The sequence below is a fragment of the Tauraco erythrolophus genome, chromosome 4 (assembly GCF_009769465.1).
Source record: "Tauraco erythrolophus isolate bTauEry1 chromosome 4, bTauEry1.pri, whole genome shotgun sequence".
Lineage (NCBI taxonomy): Eukaryota > Metazoa > Chordata > Aves > Musophagiformes > Musophagidae > Tauraco > Tauraco erythrolophus.
Window position 1 is genome coordinate 73,183,801 of NC_141468.1, and position 21,264 is coordinate 73,205,064.

General features: G+C 37.3%; 1 protein-coding gene across 1 annotated transcript in view; it reads left to right on the forward strand.

The window, feature by feature from the left end:
- Positions 1-21,264, forward strand: part of LOC104384326 (potassium voltage-gated channel subfamily KQT member 1) — a 517,279-nt gene that overhangs the window by 89,424 nt on the left and 406,591 nt on the right. The window contains exon 11 of the mRNA XM_086610471.1: positions 13,225-13,339. Coding sequence (XP_086466597.1) covers positions 13,225-13,339 — 115 coding nt within the window. The remainder of the gene's footprint in view (positions 1-13,224; positions 13,340-21,264) is intronic.

Here is a 21,264-nt window from a genome sequence, read left to right on the forward strand (position 1 = left end):
GTTTTGTCTGTTTCAGCAGTTATTCAAAAGTGCAAACTATTCCAGGATGGTACGTATATGTTTGCGTTTGTACGATCATGGAATCCTACTACCCTTCCACTTAAACTTACCAAAAATATATATGTAGTGAGTCATCCATTTGTCCAGACTTAATGATGGATGAAGCAAAATGTTTTTTTCAAACCATTGCTGAATGAACATTTGAGAAGTCTTAAATATCGTTGATGTGGTCTGTACATCTGGTGTTTGCCCAAGGCAAGGGTTGAGGCAGGATTACCTGTTCTATTCTCACGTAATCTTTGAATGCAATAGAAATGGCTTTGGAACAAAGTGCCTTTACTTGTCTTAAAATCCCAGCCTCCCTATGGCAAGGAGCTAGTAGCCATGCTCAGAATGCAAACTCAAGTCAGGCGTGCTCTTGGCTCTATCCACTGGACACAGGCATAGTAATATGGTGCTTTCCTGAAAGGTCATTCTTGGCACTTAGGCGACAGGAAAAGCTTGTGAAAACTGCAGTGAGGAAAATCAAGCTGAAGTGATTCAGGGAGAACCCTTTGAGGTAGTGGTGAAACTGTTGAGCATTTGACATCGTTTCTAAAGGAAACAGTATTCCTTAGTTGTCTAAAATATCTTACAAAATGGTGTTTCTGATGAATATGTTTGCCGGGGCTGATTTATTATTTTTTTTTTTCCCCCACAAAAGAAATTCAGCCTTGAGCAATCTCTCTCATATTTCAGCTAAAAATGTATTTGCCAGCTTACGTAAAATCAAGCTAACAATTTTCTGTGAGTTTTTACTAGCTGAAAAAATTTACCCAAGGGCTCTAACAAAGTTATTCTAGGGCCACTTTTATTCCAGTTATCACATGATCCTAGCATGTATTAACGGCAGAGAGTGGAAGCTGGGAACCACTGTTTGGATTCTCCAACTGAGTTAAAACACTGCATGGTGTCTGAATCTTTCATGCCACAGAAAACTGAAGGGAATATTCTGCAAGGGTAGTCTGTAGTTTGCCTACCAACAAATAGCAACCTTCTTTAGTCAGTCAGTGTCACAAAAAAAGTTGTCCTAATCACATCTGCAGTTTCTGTCCTCTTGACAATGTGTCTGAAACCATTAGTGATGTTCAGAAAACAGATTTTACTTGCTTTTTTTTTGTTTTAAAAAAATAAAAAATTGGTTGGAAATGGTTGGAAATCAAGAAAGAATAATGGAAGTTGTTTTTTTTTCCCTGCTGCCTCTGTTAGGATTCAACATCTGTAGCTGTGTGTATGTATATACGAAGAATAAAAATGTTGAAAATCATGAGATTAATAGCAGTAAAATTGATAATCTTTGCTCACACATGGCAAAGATTTATTTATGTCTCAGTCTTCAGTAATTTAGTGAAGATCAATAGCTTAAAGAAGCATGAATGGAACCAAAGTCTTGTGATGGGGTGAGAAAATACCTATCTGTTGTGATTTGTACAATATTTAATTGCTCTGAAGATGCTGATCCTATTCAAGTCACTCTCAAATTCAGCATTTGTCCAGATTTCTGAGACTGGCAGAACCTACGCCCAGTTTGTAATGCACTGACCCTTCAGCAATCTCAGCACTAGCAGCGATCTCTGTTCTCCGCTTTTCAGGGCTTCATTGCACATCCGGAGAAACACTCTTTGCTCCATAGAGGTGTGTTTTATGGAGAGAGTGGATCAGTCAAACTAAGAAGTGCAAAGTGTGCATCAGAGTGAGCTTTCTTACCCTCTTGCATGCAGGTCCTTTGGTGGAGGGAAAGATGAGACACAGGGTAGAACTACAGGTATCATTACATCTGTCAGTGCAGTGGTCAGCATCCCGGTGATTTTTCCGGCAAGATTGTAGCCTGCTGCCGGAGCAGAATCAAGGTCAACCTAAGCTTCAAGAGCTACAGGACCTGTTCAAATGTGTTTCCCCAGTACCATCAGTAGAGAGAGACTTTAGGCCTCTGACTGAGGGCATATGTCAACCTAAAGTTGTATCTATTATACACATTGTTCCCTTGTATTGTTCCCTTGTCTTGTTCAGTTTTTGGTTGCTATTGAGAGTATAGAACACTAGCTGCGCTGTGTCTTCTAAATCTAATAACTTGTCTAAAAAAACTGGATTGGAGTCATGTTTTATTTCTAGCAGCAAAAGCTCAGCAACTTCTTTGTAATTAAAATAAATTTAAGAGAAACTTAAAAAGTATTCTAAATGGTTCCTAAGGGAAATTCTGAATATGTAATAGTAGAAAGTGAGAATGTAGCATTAATAGTGAATGCACATGCTGATTGAGCTCTGAAGTACATGGTTGAGGACCCACCCCATGAATTCAATTTTAAATAAAATGCATTCAGTTGATTTTGCAAGATTTCTGGGAAGATAACTTAGTATGAGGGGGGTTTCTGCTTATAAGATGCTACAGTTCAAATTTTATGATTTGAAGATCTATCATTCAAAAATTTTATAATATTGGGTACACATAACAGTGGCTATTTTGAATTCCTTTTTTAATAGTCATAACTTAGACTTTTACTCAAATTAGTGCTCTACCTAAAAAAGTCTTCACATTCAACATTTAGCAAGTAAGTATTTAGAGCAAATGTATTTGAAACAGGAAGGGGTGGTGCCCGTAAAATGCTTATTTTCACCTGGAAGGTACAAGGTAATAAAGCTGAATCTTTAAGTAGGAATAGTTTTGATTTAGTGCAGTCAATAGCTACACATTACCTTGCTGAACTTGCTTTGAGTTTAGGACAAATATGGCAATTTTCTATAGCACTGAGATTTACTTTAATTTGCAGAATTTTTCTAATCAGTACAGAATAAGCAGATTGGTAACAATGCTGTATGTCTTGAGTTCATGATTAACTGCTAGTCAATGGAAAATTGTTCTACAAGGATTCAATTGTGCGCTGCAAAGAACTGCATTAGACCAGCAAATAATTGTGGCATATTTCACATAATTACAGTAATTGCGTTTTGTGTTCTTGTGAGTCAAAACATTGACAACAATTCAGAAGATGTTTCTAATTTTACTGTCATTGCAATTTGTATACTTTCACCATTAACAGTCATGAAAAATAAAAATGTTTTCAGACTGGTTTATTTTCTTTAATAGCCACACTAAAACTGTACTTCCTTTTTAAAATAAACATTTTTACTATAATGGCAGTTCTGAATCCCATAAAGGAAAGTAACACTATATATTTATATTACATGATACATTCCCTATGTGTAATTCTAAGAGTTTGTATGTGTTAAGAGCTCTCCCTGCAGAGCTAACAAGCTGCCAAATTACATTTCACTGGCTATTAATTGTTTAATTTTAAGGTCAAGTTCTTCTTATCCTTAAAAAGAAAAAAAAAAGCAGTGGAGAAGGATCACTTTCAAAGCTATTTTTGTCTTATTTTTCTTGACTGTTATTACTGTACGTTTTGTTCTTCAGAATAACTGAGCTAGCAGTCAAGTATTAGTAGCCTTAGAAAGTCAAATGCATTAGTGTTGGTGACTTGAATTTAGTCATGGAGAGCTGATCTCTGAACATATCCACAAGCTGTAGATGGTATCTCCTGCTCTGAAAACATGTTCAAAATATCTGTAGGCACAAGGATTGTGTCAGGTAAGCAAAAGAAACTGAATGAGGCTTTAGTTAAGAGAAAAAGAGATACTTTTTAAAGTTGAAATGAGTCAGAATACTTCACTTTAGAATATTGAGGAACTGTTTTCTTGACATTGTTAGAATACAACTTGTCTTGTTAGATGATTTCGCAAAGATGTTCAGTTGACTTTTCTCCTGGACTAATTGTGGCAGCATTTGGGCCTAAGGTATGCAGGAAAAGTAACTTGCTGCTGACAATATATGTCAGCAACTTATTCTGTACTGTTTCAGCCAGCAAGTGTTAATGGCAAACGTAAACTACTGTGGCAGGATTGGAGCTACTCTGCAGAAAGCTGTGACTGCGGACTTACCCAGTTATTGAAATGTTTAGTGCAAGACTATATAGTATTAAGCCAGTAAAACTGCAAAGGAAGAGAAACAGGAGAGGAAGAATATACAGGGACTTCTCGTTGACCATGAAGTTGAGTTGGCAACATAAACATGTTAAAGCATGTCCCAAGACAGGTTTTTGCTGGGAGATGTTTGAGGAGATGAGATACCTGCTGTCCTCACTTGAAGAAAGTTAACCTCAAGGACTGGGAGGTCCTTAAGTTACGTAGGTCGTTAGGTGCTTTGCTTTGGACAAATGTTATTTTTCCTGTTGATGTCACTTAGTATATTTTTCCTGCTGTCACAATCCTGCTACTACTATGCAGCATAAATTAATAGCTGAACTGTATCTTCTGTGGAATTCACGCTATGGGTTTCTCAGAATGCTCATCTTCACCAGCGAACCAGGAAAATCTGTTTTCCGACCTCTCTTCCAGACCTTACCCCTTATTACCATTTATATCAACCACATACATCTGACTGAGTTTGGAAATCTGGTGTTTTGGTGGTGGTTTTTTTTTTTGTGATTAGGAGAAATAGCTTTCATAATAAAAAGGGTATTACTTTTGTCAGGAACAGAGCCCAAGAGAGAAGAAATATTAAAACAAAGATGACGATGTTCACTTCTATATCCACGTAGAAACCTAGGAAGGATGAGCTACCTGAGACACACATGCAGAGCCTGTATCTTAAGGGATGGGAGACTTCTATTGATGATTCAGGTTGAGAATGAGAAGCTCCTCTAGGATTCAGTTATAGGCCCCTTCTGTTTCTCTGACTTCCTTGTCTTTGGGGTCTTCTAGTCTGTTTGGCTTGGTAAGATGAAGGACAAAAGTCCGTAGAAGTAAATTTTGTTGTTACAAGTAGAGGCTCTAAAGGTATATTGTGCATATGCATGGAAAAAGGTATCTGGCTGGTAGAGTTGTACGTACTCCTGAAATGCTGTTTCCTTTCTCCTGTGAAAGGCCAGGAGGAAGCATTGGGAAGCATCCAGGCAGTTGGACCATATACCTATCCATGTAGTAAATATTCATATTATTGTCCAGCATGTAGTATGACTAAGTGATGATAGCAAAATGACTACTGCTCAATCAGCTAGCTGTATTTAGCCCTGTTTAAAATAATAAAACAAAGTAATCATATCTGACATTTTTTGAAACAAATTTTAGCTTGCCATTCTGACAAGGAACTGAAAACAGCTTTCTCTAGCTTTCTGCAGTGTGTCATTCCCATGAGGAAACCTGAAAAACAATCCTGGACATAATACAACTGGAAATGTAACAGTTAAAATAGCTAGATTAGTAGCTCTTCTTTGTTACTTAGCTCAGTTTTTTATGTTGATAATTAATACTTTTATCACAGCACGATCAGCAGAAATTTAAAAATAATTCATTTTCTCAATTTAAATTGACCAAGGAAAATCCTTTATTAACTTAATGCTTTTGAAAGGGACTGAACTGAGGGCAATGGAAATCATGGCTTGCTATCTGAACAGATAGTGAACGGCACCAACACTGCGTGCTTCTCTACTATGCTCTGTTAATCTCCAGTTCTCTTCTGGCAGGTCATATCCTTGTATGAGGAGGTGCTTACAACTCTTTGTGCAATTGGTCCCTGACCACTTTTCTTGAAGCTATCAACAGACCTGCTTGTCTGTTAATGCCAAACATTACACAGGTTCAGTGGTACAGACGTTTGCTCACTCTGCAAGTTACTTCACACAAAATATTCAGCTAAATGTTCTAAGCCAATATGTTTTACTTAAAGAAAAGAAGTTGATTTTGTGCTGAATGTACTTGTTCTTAAATAGACCTATATTTATGGTGTAGAAAATCTTTTGTTTTGTGAGTATGTTCCATCTTTCTTGTTTGCGAGGTCTTACGAGGATGTTCAGGCAATCAAGTAGGTAACAGCATCTTCATATGCATTCAAATGTACGTTTCACTATTTTCTCTTGGCATCTTTTCCAGTACAATATACCTTTGTGATTTTGAATTATGTGTTGGTATTCATTTACATCTCTGTTCTGTCCCATTAGACATATAGTGAGTGATTATAGTTCCATGGGATTTAAGTCAGTATGTAATTTGTCTTGCTGGCTTATCTAAAGAAAAGAATGTACAACAAATAAAGTCAGCATTAGTGCGTTGTGAGTGCTGATTGTTTCAAATCAGATACACAGGAAACTAGATGTTGAAGTTTATCTAAAATGCTTGCAGCCAAACACCTAAGTAAGTACAGCAGCAATAGTGCATGGTAATTTTTGCATATACTTAGCAATATGTTTGGAGTGAATACAAATTTATTCCTCAATTCACTTTTTCAGATGCTCTTTTATTTCTGTTTTGCTAGAAAATTACTGTTTAATTCATTGTGGTCTGGTTCTGCAGGTCTTCTGGAAGCAAAATCAAATTCAGGGAGAACATTCAAGAATTACAGTATCAGCCATGTCTCTAATGACAATAAATTTAGATGCCTAAAATTAGGTACCTAAAGTGGCTTGGCTTTTTTAACTGTACTGGGCACTTGTAGCTCTTAGAGTTGTGTATGGGACAATCTGACTCTTTGGCATTTGCTGATGGCTTGCATTTGAGTATCTAGTAAGGATCTAAAAATCCCAGCTTCAGATACTCAGATTATTTTTTTTCTGTAAAAACATTAACAAAAATTGCTTTCTTATTTAGACTAGTACTAAGTACACTTGTGACACTTCAGTTCCACAACAGTAATGAAGAAAAGCTCTCATAACTTTAATAAGGAAGTTATTCAGTCTATGCTAGTGATATGTTTTAGTGTATTCTTCCAACGTGACTGCTCAGATGGGCTTGAATACCATTGACTGCTGAGATGAATAATAATAGCAAGTTGAAGAGGCTTTTAAAGGCAGGCTGGTGGTCAGGTGTCAGACACTTATAGGTGCCTTGGCTTTCATAAGCAATTAGTTTTCTTTTCCTAAGGAAAGTAAAGATTTTGAAGTGTCTTGGTCTAGGCCTCAAATTAGTTTGCACCTCTATACAGCTTTAAAAAGACTGCTTTTTGGGCAGTGAGGTGATGTGAGTTCCTGCAACAAGAAAGAAGACAAAAAGTAGTGCTGTGATCTCACAGATACTTCCTTCCTGTGGATATAGGAAGCATAGTGATCCCGTGGATTTTCTGTCAGGGTGCAGCCTTATGAATAAATTTAAACAAATCACGTTTACTTCATAGGCGTTTGTCACATTGGGTAGTGGAGCCTGGTGTTATGAGAGAGTTTAACAACTGCTGCTCTGAAAGTCAGTAAGCAGTCAACTGAGAGTGCCAACTTCTCAGCTGGATTGATCCCACCTACCTTGAATATGGAATCAGGACATGTGCATTGTAAGTATAATGCCATTGTCTGAAGTTGGACTGACAGAGAGAGATGCCTCATTTTCCCTTTCTCCATTGATTATAAAGGAAGCATAGGGTTTGGCATAGATGTGCCACAGAGTGGGAATGAACAAAAATTAAGAGGTTTGCCATTTTTCCTAGTGCTGTCACCCACAGTGCATATTGTGCACGTGCAGTCTTTTAAGCTGATAATTGCTATGGAAATAGTTTAATCAAAAAATGAAATGTTCTGTCTATGAAGTGTGCAGAGCAGATTTTTTTTTTTCAAGTCCATATGGAATTTAGGAAGTTTTACTCAATGTTTCTCGTACTGGAAAATTTGGTTTAGACACCTAGTTTATTAGACATTCTAATCAATTGATCTCACTGTAAATAAGGTGATAAACTTGCTTTGTTTCCCCTTGTTAAACATGTAGTTAAATTTATAGATTAAATTGGTTCTTTATTTTAATATTTAATTTGATTTTTTTAACAAAGAAAAGTTTTATCGTCATAATAATTTTGATGTGCCCATTCCAAATTAATAGAGTAACAAAATAAAAATTGGAAGTATATTTCGATTTTAACCATGTATATTATGAAGAAGCCTGCTATGGATTTACTGTTCCTGTTGTCACCTTACTGTTCATACTAAGTTCTTGAGAAGGATATAACAGTGATAAAAACGCATCTTGCAAAATGCTATCTCGTCCCTTTTCTCTCACATAGTATTGAATTTAAGAGTTACTTTATATAGGATAACTTTTCTAGCACTAACAAGAAGTCCTTGTCCTAGGAAAGAAAAAGAGTAATGGAAATGGGTGAAAGTGATTAAAAGACAGTGGCGCTGAAGGAACATACTGGAATTTACTTTTGGTCTCTTCAGCCTGTTTTTTGTAATGTTCTGCTTTAAAAGCAAGCAACCAAACAAGCAAAAGCCCCAGACAAATAGCAAAGCCTCCATCCTTGCTTTCCTCTGGTGGAGAAGACTTTAATCCCTGTCAGTGTTCTCTACATGTTAATCTTTTTACTGCTTTGGTTGCAGACTGGTTTATGTCCCATCTGGCCTTTTTCCTGCCTGTGTTTTTACATGCAGTGCTACAGCTTTCCTGGTCATCTTTATGCATTTGGTCTGTGAGCTCTCCCCTGTCACCAGATACTTGACGTTATCTTCACACAATCTGTTACTTAACAATTTGAAGAATAAATATGAACGTGACAGGAACCGGGTTTTGTTAGTCTGTCTCAAATTTACCGTCTGTTTCTATCCACATGCCTGTGTTTTCCTGGTTTAGTTTGCCAAGTATCTCCTTTCGTTCTAGTTCTTTGGTGTTTGTGTTCCTAGGAGTAGCGACTGCAGGTACCCTTCTTTATAATGTAACGCAGTTCTCTGCAGACTTTTGTGAAGTGGACTGCGTAGGAATGAAATGTATTATCTTTAAATTTGTGTTCAAGGTGTTTTTTTTTTTGTTGAATATGAAAAAAACTCCTAATAAAAACAGTAAGTTGGAATTATTTGCAATAGAAGAGATGTGCTTTATTCTTTTTTTCCCCGCCTTCTTCATCTGAGAAGAGAATAGTGTAAAATCTTCCTGATTTATTTTGTCCTGGTATTGCTAGGCATTGTGTATTTGAGGATGACCATGGTAATGGGAACTGTGTGCAAATCTATTTTCTCCTGCAGTTGTAAACTTGGGAGTTCACTTTTTCCCCATACTACAAAGAGAGAAGTTAGTGTAATACAGATAAGGAATCTAAGGTTAGATAAAGCTAAGCAGCATTACAAAAATATCTCTGGGTTGTGTTTGGTTGTGTTTATTACATATTCTGACCGTTTTAGAAGCTGACATTGAAGGAAAAAAATGGAGGTACGTGGAACAGCTTTCCTTTTGCTGTTTCATTTAATGAGTGGATCTGTTTCGTGGGCTCCTAGGTCTATGGCATTCACTGGTATTTGTTGTACTGTGGTAGACAGTATTTTGTGTTTTCAAGTTGCTGCTTCCAACTGTTCGTGCTCAGAAAATATTATATATTTTATAACTGAATTGGTACAACTTCTTCATATTGTTAGTAGTAGCATGTGGAGAGAAGGATAGAAGAGAAGGATGGCTTCTTTTCTCTTTCCCCTTCATGTTTCTTTGCCTCCCCTCATTGCTGCTCTGCAACAACAAAAATTAGACATTCATTCCCATAAAGTCGGTTTGGAAAAGGAAAGCTTATTTAAATAAATATAAAAAGGGAAGATACAGTTTTTCTGACCTGAGCTGTCTCTGTTAGAAACTTACCATATGTAGTAGTTGAACCTTACAACTTTGAGTTTTATTTCTGGAAAGCATCACGCTGTGTGTTTTATGTATTTTAATGCTCCACATGTGCTCAAAATGAAAGCATTTTCATGAATGATTATTAAGAATTACTTCATTGGTCAGAAGCTTATGGCTTCTTGATGTTAAAAAAAATATTTTTGTTCCTTTTTGTGTGATTTTTGGGAATTTTGATTTGTGGCTAGACATTGCTGTCTAAATGAGTTTTGGAAGTTCACTCAGGGAAAGTAACAGTTCACTTCAGAAACTGAATTGATTCCAGAAAGGATGTTTCATATAAGATAACTACTCATGACTCTGACAGTCACCTTAAGGACAGAAAGTATTTAGAATAGAGGAAGTGTTACTTGCATTTACAAACATTAATGTCGATGGTATGTGTGGACAAGAAAACATTATTAATGGGTTAATATTTTAAAGCAGGAACACACAGAATTAATGGGTGATAAAAGCATAAAGGATTTAGTATTAAATAGCTTTTATTATTAGGGTTACAAGGATAAAACAGGTATTCTCTCGTGATGGCTTAGTACTTCACAAAGCATGAACTTGAGTTGACTCTGAATTGCGTCAAGCAGCTCTGAGAGTAGTATGGAGACTTATAATATCACCACTCAAATATTATGAGCCTCAGAGCTGTGATTTCTGCTTTAACATGATATTTAAGAACAGCACTTCTAGGAGAAGCTCTTCTTTCTCTTAATAGTTGCGTATGCTAGAGGCAGGTTTTTGAGATGAATCTAGCCTGTAACCAAACCAGCAAAAATTGTTGCGTCCACAGATTGACCATATAGGAAGCGTGGGAGGGGAGAGGGGAAGCAGGGAGGAGGCAGTCTGTGAGACACGACCCAGATACTTATATTTATGAGCTAAGTGCACATCTTCAACTAATTGAATGAACTATGGAGTATGTTACAGAACTCCTGTTTGTATGAAGTACGTAACCACATCATGGCATTTTTCAAAATGCTTGTAGGAATGAAATGTATGTGTACAACCTGTGGGATGAGACTGTCACAGATAATCATAGCAATGTCTTCACTGAACAGAAAATTTACATGCTTTTACCCTATATAAAGAGGGAAGAGAAGCTTGCCATGCTTGTGTGGGTAACCAAGCACTGATTGAGGCCATTAAGCCCAGGATTATATTCTACATGTCTCTGCAGAAGGTCCATGCTCCGAGAAGCAGAGGTTCCAGGTGCACCCTGCAATAACGGTGGAGCTGCTTTGCACCCCTCGACACAGCACCCACAAATGGCAAAAATGAGAAAGTGAAGCTTTCAGAACCGACATGCTACTGTGGTCCTTCTGTTCTAAGAACTATCATGTTGTGGAGCAAAGAGCCATTGTAGTAGTCAACGCTTCCCAGAAAAAGAATTAGCAAGCTAAATGTAAATAATTAGGGGGTTGTGTGTGTGTGGTTTTTTTTTTTTTAGTCTGTGATACACATTGCAAACAGCAGTGTGGTGAGACAGAGATAAGTTAAGATAAAGCAATATGGACCAAACCTTTAAAGTGACAGAAATAAAATACAATTCTACTTACGACAAATGCATTGCAGTAATTTTATACCTATCTGTGCTACAAAGGAGGCAAACCCCCATGAATTAAATAGGTCCTTCTCTTACCATTTCAGCAGTCTATTGTGTAGTAGGAATTGCTAGCAATACAATGTTTTCCTGTTAATTTGATAATGCCTTATGCAGGCACAGTGACTTAACTCTGCCTTTAGCTGACTCAAATTCTGCTAGGTTTCTATGAGGAAAAGCTTACTGAAGTTGAAGCAAAAGCTCCCCCAGTTTAATTTTGCAGATGCGATCATGTGCGATGTTACACCTTTTAGAGACTGAAAGAGCCTATTCCTAAATCTGTGTGTGCTTCCCAAAGCAATACTTCAAATATTGGATCTCTGTATCTCAAGACTTTGCCATGAAATCAGACTACATACTTCTCTTACAGGAAAAAAATGTCTTATTGGAACAAGTGCAGAACTGGCAGGTCTCACAAAATAAAACTCCTCTAGAGTAACCGAAGAGTTGCAATAATGCTGGAAGAGCACAGAAGTTCATGTTCCCAGTGCCACAAAGATGTGGTTTTCCTCAGAAACATAAGTTTAATTGTGATTAAATGCCACAGATGTAAAAGTAATAGCTTTGCAATTTTATATCCTTCAGCAGTGTTCAGTTATACCATTTTATAATGATATTTCATAGACTTCGTTTTCACTCCTTGGCATTTATGCTATGGCTTTTCCAATAGTAAGCTCTGCTGAGGTATACTTTTAGTATTTAGCTTGAATGTAGTCCAGCCAAAGTGATGCTGTAGAATTAACATGAGATTTCAACAATTTAGTTTTCTAGGAGGCAAGCTTCCTCATTTGTCTTGTGGATTGGTTTTTTAATTCTTACCCATCACAGCATATGCAAGTGACGCTACTTAGTCTCTTGCTTGTTTTGTTTGACACTTAATTTTAGTGATTCTCCATCCTGCAAACATCTGGTTTTTTTTTTCTGCCTTGAGTTTATATGTGTCATCCCATGCATTTTCCAAGTTGGACTCTGCGAGCTCGTAACTGTATGTGCCAAGCTTTCAAGAATGATCAGAATTAAAATAGACAGGGAGCTTCCTTAGAAACTCTTAGGATCACTAGTAGTCATGAAAAAAAATTGCTATTTCAAATCACAGCAATTTAAACTAGATGTACTTCATAGCTTTTGAACAAAATAAATAAAGGAAAAGATACTGGAAAGACCTTAAAGCAGAAATTGCATATGAATATTGATGCAGCTGAAGTCAGAAAGACAGGTACAGGTATACTTCACATTTTTAGTGGAAGCAGACAGCCCTCTACTCGATAGAAATGAGTACTGGGACTAGAGCTTTTTAAGACATAATTGGCTTTCATCAGTTATAGGGCTAGCTGCACTTTGTTTTCTGTGGTCTGTGAGTGAACTCCTTCTTTGGCCATCACGTATCTTCCCAATCTGTAACGAAACGTATAGCTTTCTTATGCTTAAAACTTAAGCTGGGCTACAGTATATCTTTGTATCCATCATGGTACCCTGCTGAGCTGACTGCGTTCAAGCACCTGAGGCTTTTCCTTGGTCTGTGGGAGAGTTTTTGAACACTGGTGTGAATATAGTGACCAAATAGAATACTTGAAAGTGCTGTTTATATGAAAATATCAATAAAATTTTAAAGGCGGGCTTTAGAGAAACTAAAGTATATATATCAAGTAGTATTAACTGAGTAAATGTAAGTCAGATTGTTTCTATCTGTTGTCATGCCCATGTTGAAATTTGGGTTATAGTGAATTTCTGCTTATGAGGAGACAGTCCTCAAGAAGACAAGACCTTCTTATAAAAGATTCCCATGTATTTGAACTTTGTATGACATAAATTCTAAGCATCAACTTCACTGCTGCTGACAAAAAAGCAAGCTATGTCTTGTATTAGAACCATTTATTTAATCTACTGCACAATATCTTAAGCCAGGGAAGGAGCTTGTATATGTTGTCTCCCTGATGTGTTACAATTTCTTTGAATTATTTATGCAGTGAAAAGACGTTTAGAAGGGAATACCCAAGAAATGTCGCGGGCCAACAGCTTCACTGATGACATTGACCTTCTACCAGAAGAGTCACCGCTGCCAGCTGTATCTGACGTGGCACAGTAAGTGGAACAACAACTTTTTAATTGATAAGTGCTCATTAGTGGTGAGGGAGACTTGTCGCGGAATAAAGGTATTTTTCTTTGGCTGCACTTGAAGTGACTATGAGTTCAATCTTATTTAACTGTATATGAACATTTCTATAAAATGCAAGTCTCTAAGTCTAGCTGAAGTAGTGAGACACTTGAAAAGAGAAGCAGTGCTCTGTGACAGGTGGCTTGCAGTCTTGGTGTCTTTGTTGTTTTGCTTTTTAAGGTAGCTGACACAGTTCCTCAGATTGTTTTACAGGTAGGTTTATGCTTTGTAGAATTCTGAATCAGTTTGAGCTCCAAAGCATGCCTAATACCAGTAAGGTATGAATTGATTTGAAACATAAGTGCAATAGTCATTTATAGATACAGCCTGAAAATAGAAAGGCTACATTATGTGCAATATCTTAATAAAGTAGGCAAACTTGTAAGGAAATGATGTTCTGAAAATATGGAAGTAAAATTATTAAGATGTTGAAGATCCCTGGATTGAACAGGACAGAAAGGCTCCGTTATCAGTGAGTTCACTGCAATTGTTGAATGATCTTTCATGTTACTTGTATTTGGTTTAGCAAATGTCTGTTTCTTGAAATAGGCATAATAGTATCTTCATGGAGGACACCTGCATGTTGTGTTTTGACAGGCTCTTATGTAACTTTCATGGTTTTGTCCTTTAATGTACAATTCTAGTGTTGGGAATGGGGATTCTGGAGTAAATTTCAAATGTGAAGCAGAGCATTAAAGTATACAGCAAGGCCTGGATGGACCAGAGCATCCAGGTATCATACTAAGGCTTTATCTTGCATGCAGAAACTGATACAAACAATGGAGGTAAATAGGAGCTCTTGAGTTAGCAGTGATGTATGACCTAAAGATACAGTACAGCTGGCACAAGCTCGTGAAGTTCTAACTAGTTGTTTAGATACTCTGTTAATGTTGGTAAGAAACTCTCCTGGACTGATGCTTGCAAGACAAAAATATGGAATTGTTATTGGAAAAACCCTTTGATAAATATCTGAAATTGAAAAGAAGAACAAGAATTGTTGCTTGCTTTCAGATAGGGAAAAATATAGACAACAGTGTTGAGGATGAATTTGAAAGCAGTGTGATTCCAATCTATAGTGTGATTGCTTTTCAGATGTTTTCTTTCACGTCATATGGCTACTTTCTGTCCAGGTGACTCATACAGATGATGTATCTACTAAGTCTATAGTAACTAAATCTATAGTACTCTATGCTTTTATACAAGATATCCTGGTGCTTGTATTTTCCCAACGTGCTATATTTTGGTCCTTCTTTCAAATTAGACACTTATAAATTGTTCCATTCAAAGTGGTCTTTTTAAAAATCAGCACAGTGCACAAAATGTTGCATTTGGAAAGAAACAGTTCTAATCTTCTACTATTTAGTGTATGAAAAATGGTGGTATTGTATGCTATTCTGTATAGTGCACCTTGCAAACTATGCCTGCGTTTCTAGCTCATACTAGAGTTTAAATGCATTTCTCATATATGGAAAGTAAGAAAAGAAATAATAGAAAGCTAACCAAATTTACAAATAAAAAAAAAAGTGAAATATGGAGAGTATTTGAAGTAATACACTACAGGGTGTAAAGTTATATACTATCAATTCATTAATTCCTCTTGACGTGGATATCAAGTGCATATAAACAGAATGATCTTGCAACTAAATATTGCTAAATTAATGCCTACGAAATTATGACCCACTATATATAATGTATGTATAAATTTTGAGCTTCTGAATGTTTGTAATGAACTTCAAGTGCATAGAAAAGGTCAAAAGGTCAAAAGTTGCAGATGCAAGATGATGTTACAGAAGTAATATGTAAAAACAAACCTAAAACACCATTTCTTGTAGTTTTATGCTTCTAAAGTCAAGCATGCCAGTTTTCACCTTTATCTCGTTTTGTAGATGTGTAATTCTACTTAGTAGGATGCATTCATTTAAGAGTTGTCCTGATTCTTGAGTAGAAATATAGTATTTCGTTATTCAAATTGTGGATTTCATTGGACGAGCACAGAACATGATGTGTTTATGGATCTTGGTTTTAAATTGTCATTTCTAATACAAACAATAAGATATTAACACTGTATTTGCCTGATATGTATATGCCTTCTACATGAATATTAGCTTAGCATGATTATTTATCTTGTCTTTTAGCAGAAGTATAAACGGGTAAGTCTTCATGTGTGCTATACTCGCTTTGGTGTGTGAGCTTTCCAAGACAGCATGGCTTTTGCTTTGCACTTAGTAATGTATTCCCTACACAAGCGTACTTTGGAATTTGTGATGAGGAATGTTGCGGGGTTTTTTTATTTGTTAAAAGTTTCACTTTTACTCTGCTTGTTTACCTGGTTAGAATGATGTTATTCTGTTTCTTCACATAGATGTTTCATGCTCTGGAGTTTTGTACCAGTTAGATTTTTTTTTTTTCGACTCCTCCTCCCCTGCACACCTGGAGTGAACTACTTAATGGAAAGTGGTTTTGTCTCATTTAGGAATAACATGTATTTGATAACTTCCATGACAAATCTTCATCCTAGAGTCACAATGCAGTCAAAGAATTAGACAAAAATTCTTCCAAGAGTAGAATTCAGCCAAAGATGTATATATAGGCAGTGAACCTTCTCAGTTGGTAAAGTTAGTGAAAACATGGCTTTCACATAACAGTTAATGGTAGTATGCTGCAATGATAACAGTTTCACGTGGAGCACTTTTGTGAAGTCAGGCTTGACTTTGTCAAGCTGCCAAAAGCCAATGTTTTCCTTGCCTTCGACAAGTGTTATGAGTTACAAAATCAATCTCACAGTGTACCTTTACTCCGAAGCCAGTAACTGGTCATTTTTTAAACTTTGTAAGCTGCTGTGTTGATTATTAAACATGAAATGTCAGGTCTACAGCTGTAATGTTTTGTGAGGTTTTTTTTTTTCCTCTAATGTGAACAGTAGATTCTTCTAAAATCCTCTCTGCTAGAGAGATGACTGGAGGGATGTAATCTTTGATTTTGGCCATACTGTCTTCAAGACTGCTTTCCCACACAATGAAGGGAGATGCTGTCCCAGGAGAATAGAGTTCCTACCCTTAAGCTGTGCTACATTGGACAGACATCTGTTGCATCGATCTGCACCTGTGCATTAGTCTCACAGTTACTACAGTGGTTGGTTGGCAAAACCTATCAGGCTTGTTGGAAACTGGTGGTACTACTATTTAAGAATGCGTATTGAGTGAAAGTAGATCAGTTCAGTGGGTTGTGGCACTGCCCAGGTTTTAGTGGTTAATATATCCAGTATTGGATTTCTGATGTTAGTGATCCATGCAAGCTTAGAGAAGGTATGCTGTCCTGGTGGAAGGTGTCAATAAAACCAAAACCAAATTAGCAAGCTTGCTAATTGAGCTTAAGATACCTTTCTGTAGAAAAATAGCTGCTTTGGATCCTTTAGATAATTGGGATGATGTTTGTTTCCAGTGATCTGTGGAAAAATGCCACCTCCTGAGCTAGGGAACAAAAGCATCATATTCAAGATATGATTCTGTGGCTATCTGAAGTTCTTACTGAGTAACTCTGACCCAGGCTCTCGTGTGGTTGCTGACCTCAGTGGAGCTATGTTGTTTTATCTCACTGCTTCTGAAGTGTCTGAAGTTGAACAAGAATAATGTTGTTAGAGATTTATCAAATCTGACAGATTAAATAGTATTTTAATTTCACTGAGTTGATGAGTAGCTCTGGGTTTAACAACAAATGCCTAGATTACCTTATTGCCTCATGCACTTACCCATCCAGTTGTTTAGTTTCTCTTCTGGGCAGTCAGAAGATGACTCCATTGGTGCATAGAGAGACTGCAAAATGATGTTTTGTCTGTGCTTTGAAACCTAGAAAAAGACAGTGGTTATATTTGACTCATTACAGCATATTTGCCTGGTCCTTAGAATTAGTCTTCTGTATGTATTGGTAACAGTATCTAAATTAAGTTATACTTTAGGGAAGCTCTAAATCTTGAGACTGTTACTTCTAGAGCTGCAAAGTTCATTTTTGTGTTCATTTTTGTGTCTTGGCTTTTTCTTGCTAACCTTTTTGGTGGAAAATGTAAAATCAAACAATTTGAAGATGGAATCCATCATCCAACTTGATTCAACATAATGCATAGTGCCACTTCTTCCTCCGTGATGTTATGTCTTGAAGCCCTTCTTCCTTCCTGATTTCCTGCTATATTCACACAGATGTTCTGACAGAAGGATAGAGGACCTGGTATAGAATTAGGCCTGCTTGTAGAAATAATACATGGCAAATTCCTGTATCTCTGTATAATGAGAGAGGCAAGAGATTACTCGAAGTGGCACTGATTAAACAAGTGGCAGGCTGTGATTTCTGCTTTTTTTCTTTTTAAGTATTGTCTCCTGTCCATTGCTGGCAGGACTGTTTTATCTGACTGAAGCAGTCTATCATATGTATCACAAGGTCTTTGAGAAAGGAGCTGATGATATTGAGGTCTGTAAAACATGTAAGCTGTAAGTTTGTTAATTCTTGATCTGTGTCCATAGGCAAAAAAAAAAAGCAAACAAAATCTCTCGAAGTGCGTATGAATTTGGTAAGTGACAAAAGGAAGAAAGGAAGAGAAATACACATCAGAGTGGGAGCAGGGACAAACCTTAGTGGATTTTTTGATCCTTCTTCCTAGTCTGAACATTTAAGGCTAGCCACTCCCAATAGCTGGTTCAAAACAGAAATTAGAGTTGACATGTGCTGTACCTGTTAAGTGACACCACCTTTGGGGATGAGTATGTGACTTGATTGACAAGCAAGAAATATAGTCAACTACAAGTCCTGTAGACCCGCGCTAGCATACTCTTGCAGAAGAAAAAGAAATAACATCAGCTAAAATAATGGGCACAAGCAAGCAGGTTGCTGAGGTCCTTTGTGAGGGGAAACAAACATTTGTATGAACTGAATACAGTGTAGCCTGGAGAATCTTTGAAGGGAGAGAACTGCCTACAGGGAATGGTTACAGGACTAGGGAAGCCCTATAAATTACTTCTGATTAAGGAACATGCAGCTGTAAGGCTGCAGCCTGTGGAAGTTTAGAGTTAGTTTGGTTGGGAAAGAATCCTCCTCTGCACACAGAAGGAATTGTGATGTGAGGTTTTGGACTTGGTGTGGAAGTTGCTGATGCATCCTATTTCAGGTGGTATTGAGTCCTCTACTTCTTCCGTTGCTTGCTCCTTTTGTCATGTGGTTTGTGTTTGGTTTTTTTGTTTTTTTTTTTTTTTATTCTCCTGTATGTTCAGAGGTTTCATATCTGTTGGACCTTGATTTCATATTTCAAACCACAATTACCTGGAGGAGGCAGAAGGTATTAACTTGTACACCCTGCCACTAATGGGAGTTGTCACACGCAATAAATCCAGTGCCTGTTGATCATCCAAGGGGAAGAGAGATTCTAGAAAGGAAGGAGCAAAGATTCTATCACCTTCAGAGACTTGGTATGCTTTACTAAGGAGCAGTGAGCATCTTCTGTGAGGCGGGAGAGTATCTACTATACGTGATTTGCTTTTTCACTGTCATCATTCCCGTGCTGAATTGTGCAAATGATTGTCTCATTCTGGTTTCTTCCTGGCTGCACTGGAGCTTTGCATGAGTAAAAGAGGCTACTGAACATAACTTTAAGCCTTAGTTTTTTTTATCTCCAGCAAGTCCCATCACAAATTGTGATGACAACAACCCTTGGCTGTGAAAATATTTTCTGTCATACACATCAGAGTTAACCTTCCAGCAGGAAAGAGAGAATTTGGCCAATAGACGCTATTGAAAGACTACACCAACCTGGTCCCAGATAGCAGTCCCGGGGAAAAATATACACAGCACCAGCTTTAGAAGCAGACATCCTGTTTTTGTTTTTCAGGGTTCTGTGGTTTAAAGCTGTGGTGCTTAAAGCTCTTTACACTGTAAGGAAAAGCAAAAGTTAGAAATTCTGTGTGTCAGCATGGTTAAGCAACTGCGGTTGAGTGCGCGTTTTGTAGCTCACTGAGGTCATGTAAAGGTAAATGTCAGTTGGTTTCCTAGCAGAAAGCAGTGTAATGCTGCAGTTCAGCAGTCATCAAGCCAACTCTCTGGGGAGGAAACCTTTAGAAGGTGAGATCCACATACAATGACCATCGTCAGTGGTAATTGCCGTCAGCTGAACAGCTGTAGTAATAACTCTTCAGCTGGAACAGGCTGCCAGGGAAGTGATAGCTACACCTGTTCCCCACGGGAAAGTGGGGGTCTTAATTACTTTTCATGGGTTGAGAGCGAAACCAACAGTTGCACTTCTTTCTGAGGCCCTGTCCGCAACAGAATCAAATCATGTTAAGGAACCGTGGACTTAATACAATTCTGGCTCAAACAATTCTATGCAAAAGTTTAGAAAGCATTTATGTACTTCTGCTGAATCGCTATGTATTAATATGTGTAATGTGGCTGTGGAAATGGCTCACTATTTCAGTTTGAGGTCTTAGAATGGTGTAATAGAAGCATAGAGATCTGAAGGTGGAAGCAACCAGTATCCGCCATTCTCACGTCCAGTTTTTTTCTTTTAAGATCATAGTATGAAAAAGAGATCTTAGATTGTACGAGGGAGATTTTATCTGCAAAATGATTAGCAGAACAACCCAGCATTAGTATGCAGTTATTGCACAATCAAAGGAAGTGGGAATATCTGGTTAAAAAAAAAAATAAAAAAAGAAGAGGAAGTGGCCGATTGCTATAAGCTATGTAAGAACTCTGAGGAGGGGTGAAAAGATAGATCTGAGGTAAGGCAATGGCCGCAAAGACTCAAGATCTACAATACAGCACTTCCTTCTAACAAGGAAAACTGAGAATCTGAGAGTGAGGAAGACTGAGGATGACTGAATGCCTTGTTCTGTGTCAGCATTGGTGAACCCTGATATAAGAGGAGTATCACACATTAATTTTCAACGAGGAACAGAACCTTCTGTAAGGATTGAGGCTTATTGAGGAAAAGAAGTTTTTCTTGTCTGTTTGTGTTCGTGCTTGCTCCAGGTTGCCTGGAAGAACAGAGTACCAAAGTGCTCCCCACTTCACCAGAACTGGAGTATAGAGAGGTTGGGAGGACACAGAACTGCTCTTCACTGGTGTGGAAAATTCCACTATTGTTAGTAATCCATGCAACTATAGTCAAAGGAAGATGCTTCATGATTAGTCTTAACATCTAGCTTTCCACCTTAAAAAAGAAAAAAAGATTTAGGAACAGTATTGCGTTTTCTTTTTTCCTAGTGAAAGTAGTTTACCATAGGATTGTCAGATATGAAATACAACCGGTTTCTTCCATTGCCTGCTAATGCTGACATTTTATACAAAGCGCATGGAACAACTGTAAAACTTATGCTAGGTCTTAAAGCTTACATTAGATGTGCCCAAATAAAATGGTGCTATATTCCCCTTTTCAAGTTACTGGTCATCACTTGAAAAAAGGAATGTCAAGTCAATCTTTCAGCTTTATTTCAGCCTTCCAGTTGGTCCCTCCATCTGTAGATGACAGCGAAGGTTTTTATCAGGGACTTAAGAGTATTCTTGTGTCCATTTTTTTGTCTCTGCTTGAAAAATCCAACAATGTGCAACTCTTGACACAAAGTATGGTTTCAATCTTTCTATGGTTTTCAGACTATCTGTCCAAACACCATTATCTTTGTGTTTTTGTCATAACTTCCCCTTATAGCTTATTGCTTTTAGTCTTATTAAAGCAACAGTTCACCCTATCACCAGCAAATCTATCACATTGAGTATCATTAGATCTAGTAATTAGATCGTAATCTTGTGTAGGACAATTGAATCTACTGAATGCACATTAATAATTGTTTTATTACTAATATAGGGACAGCTA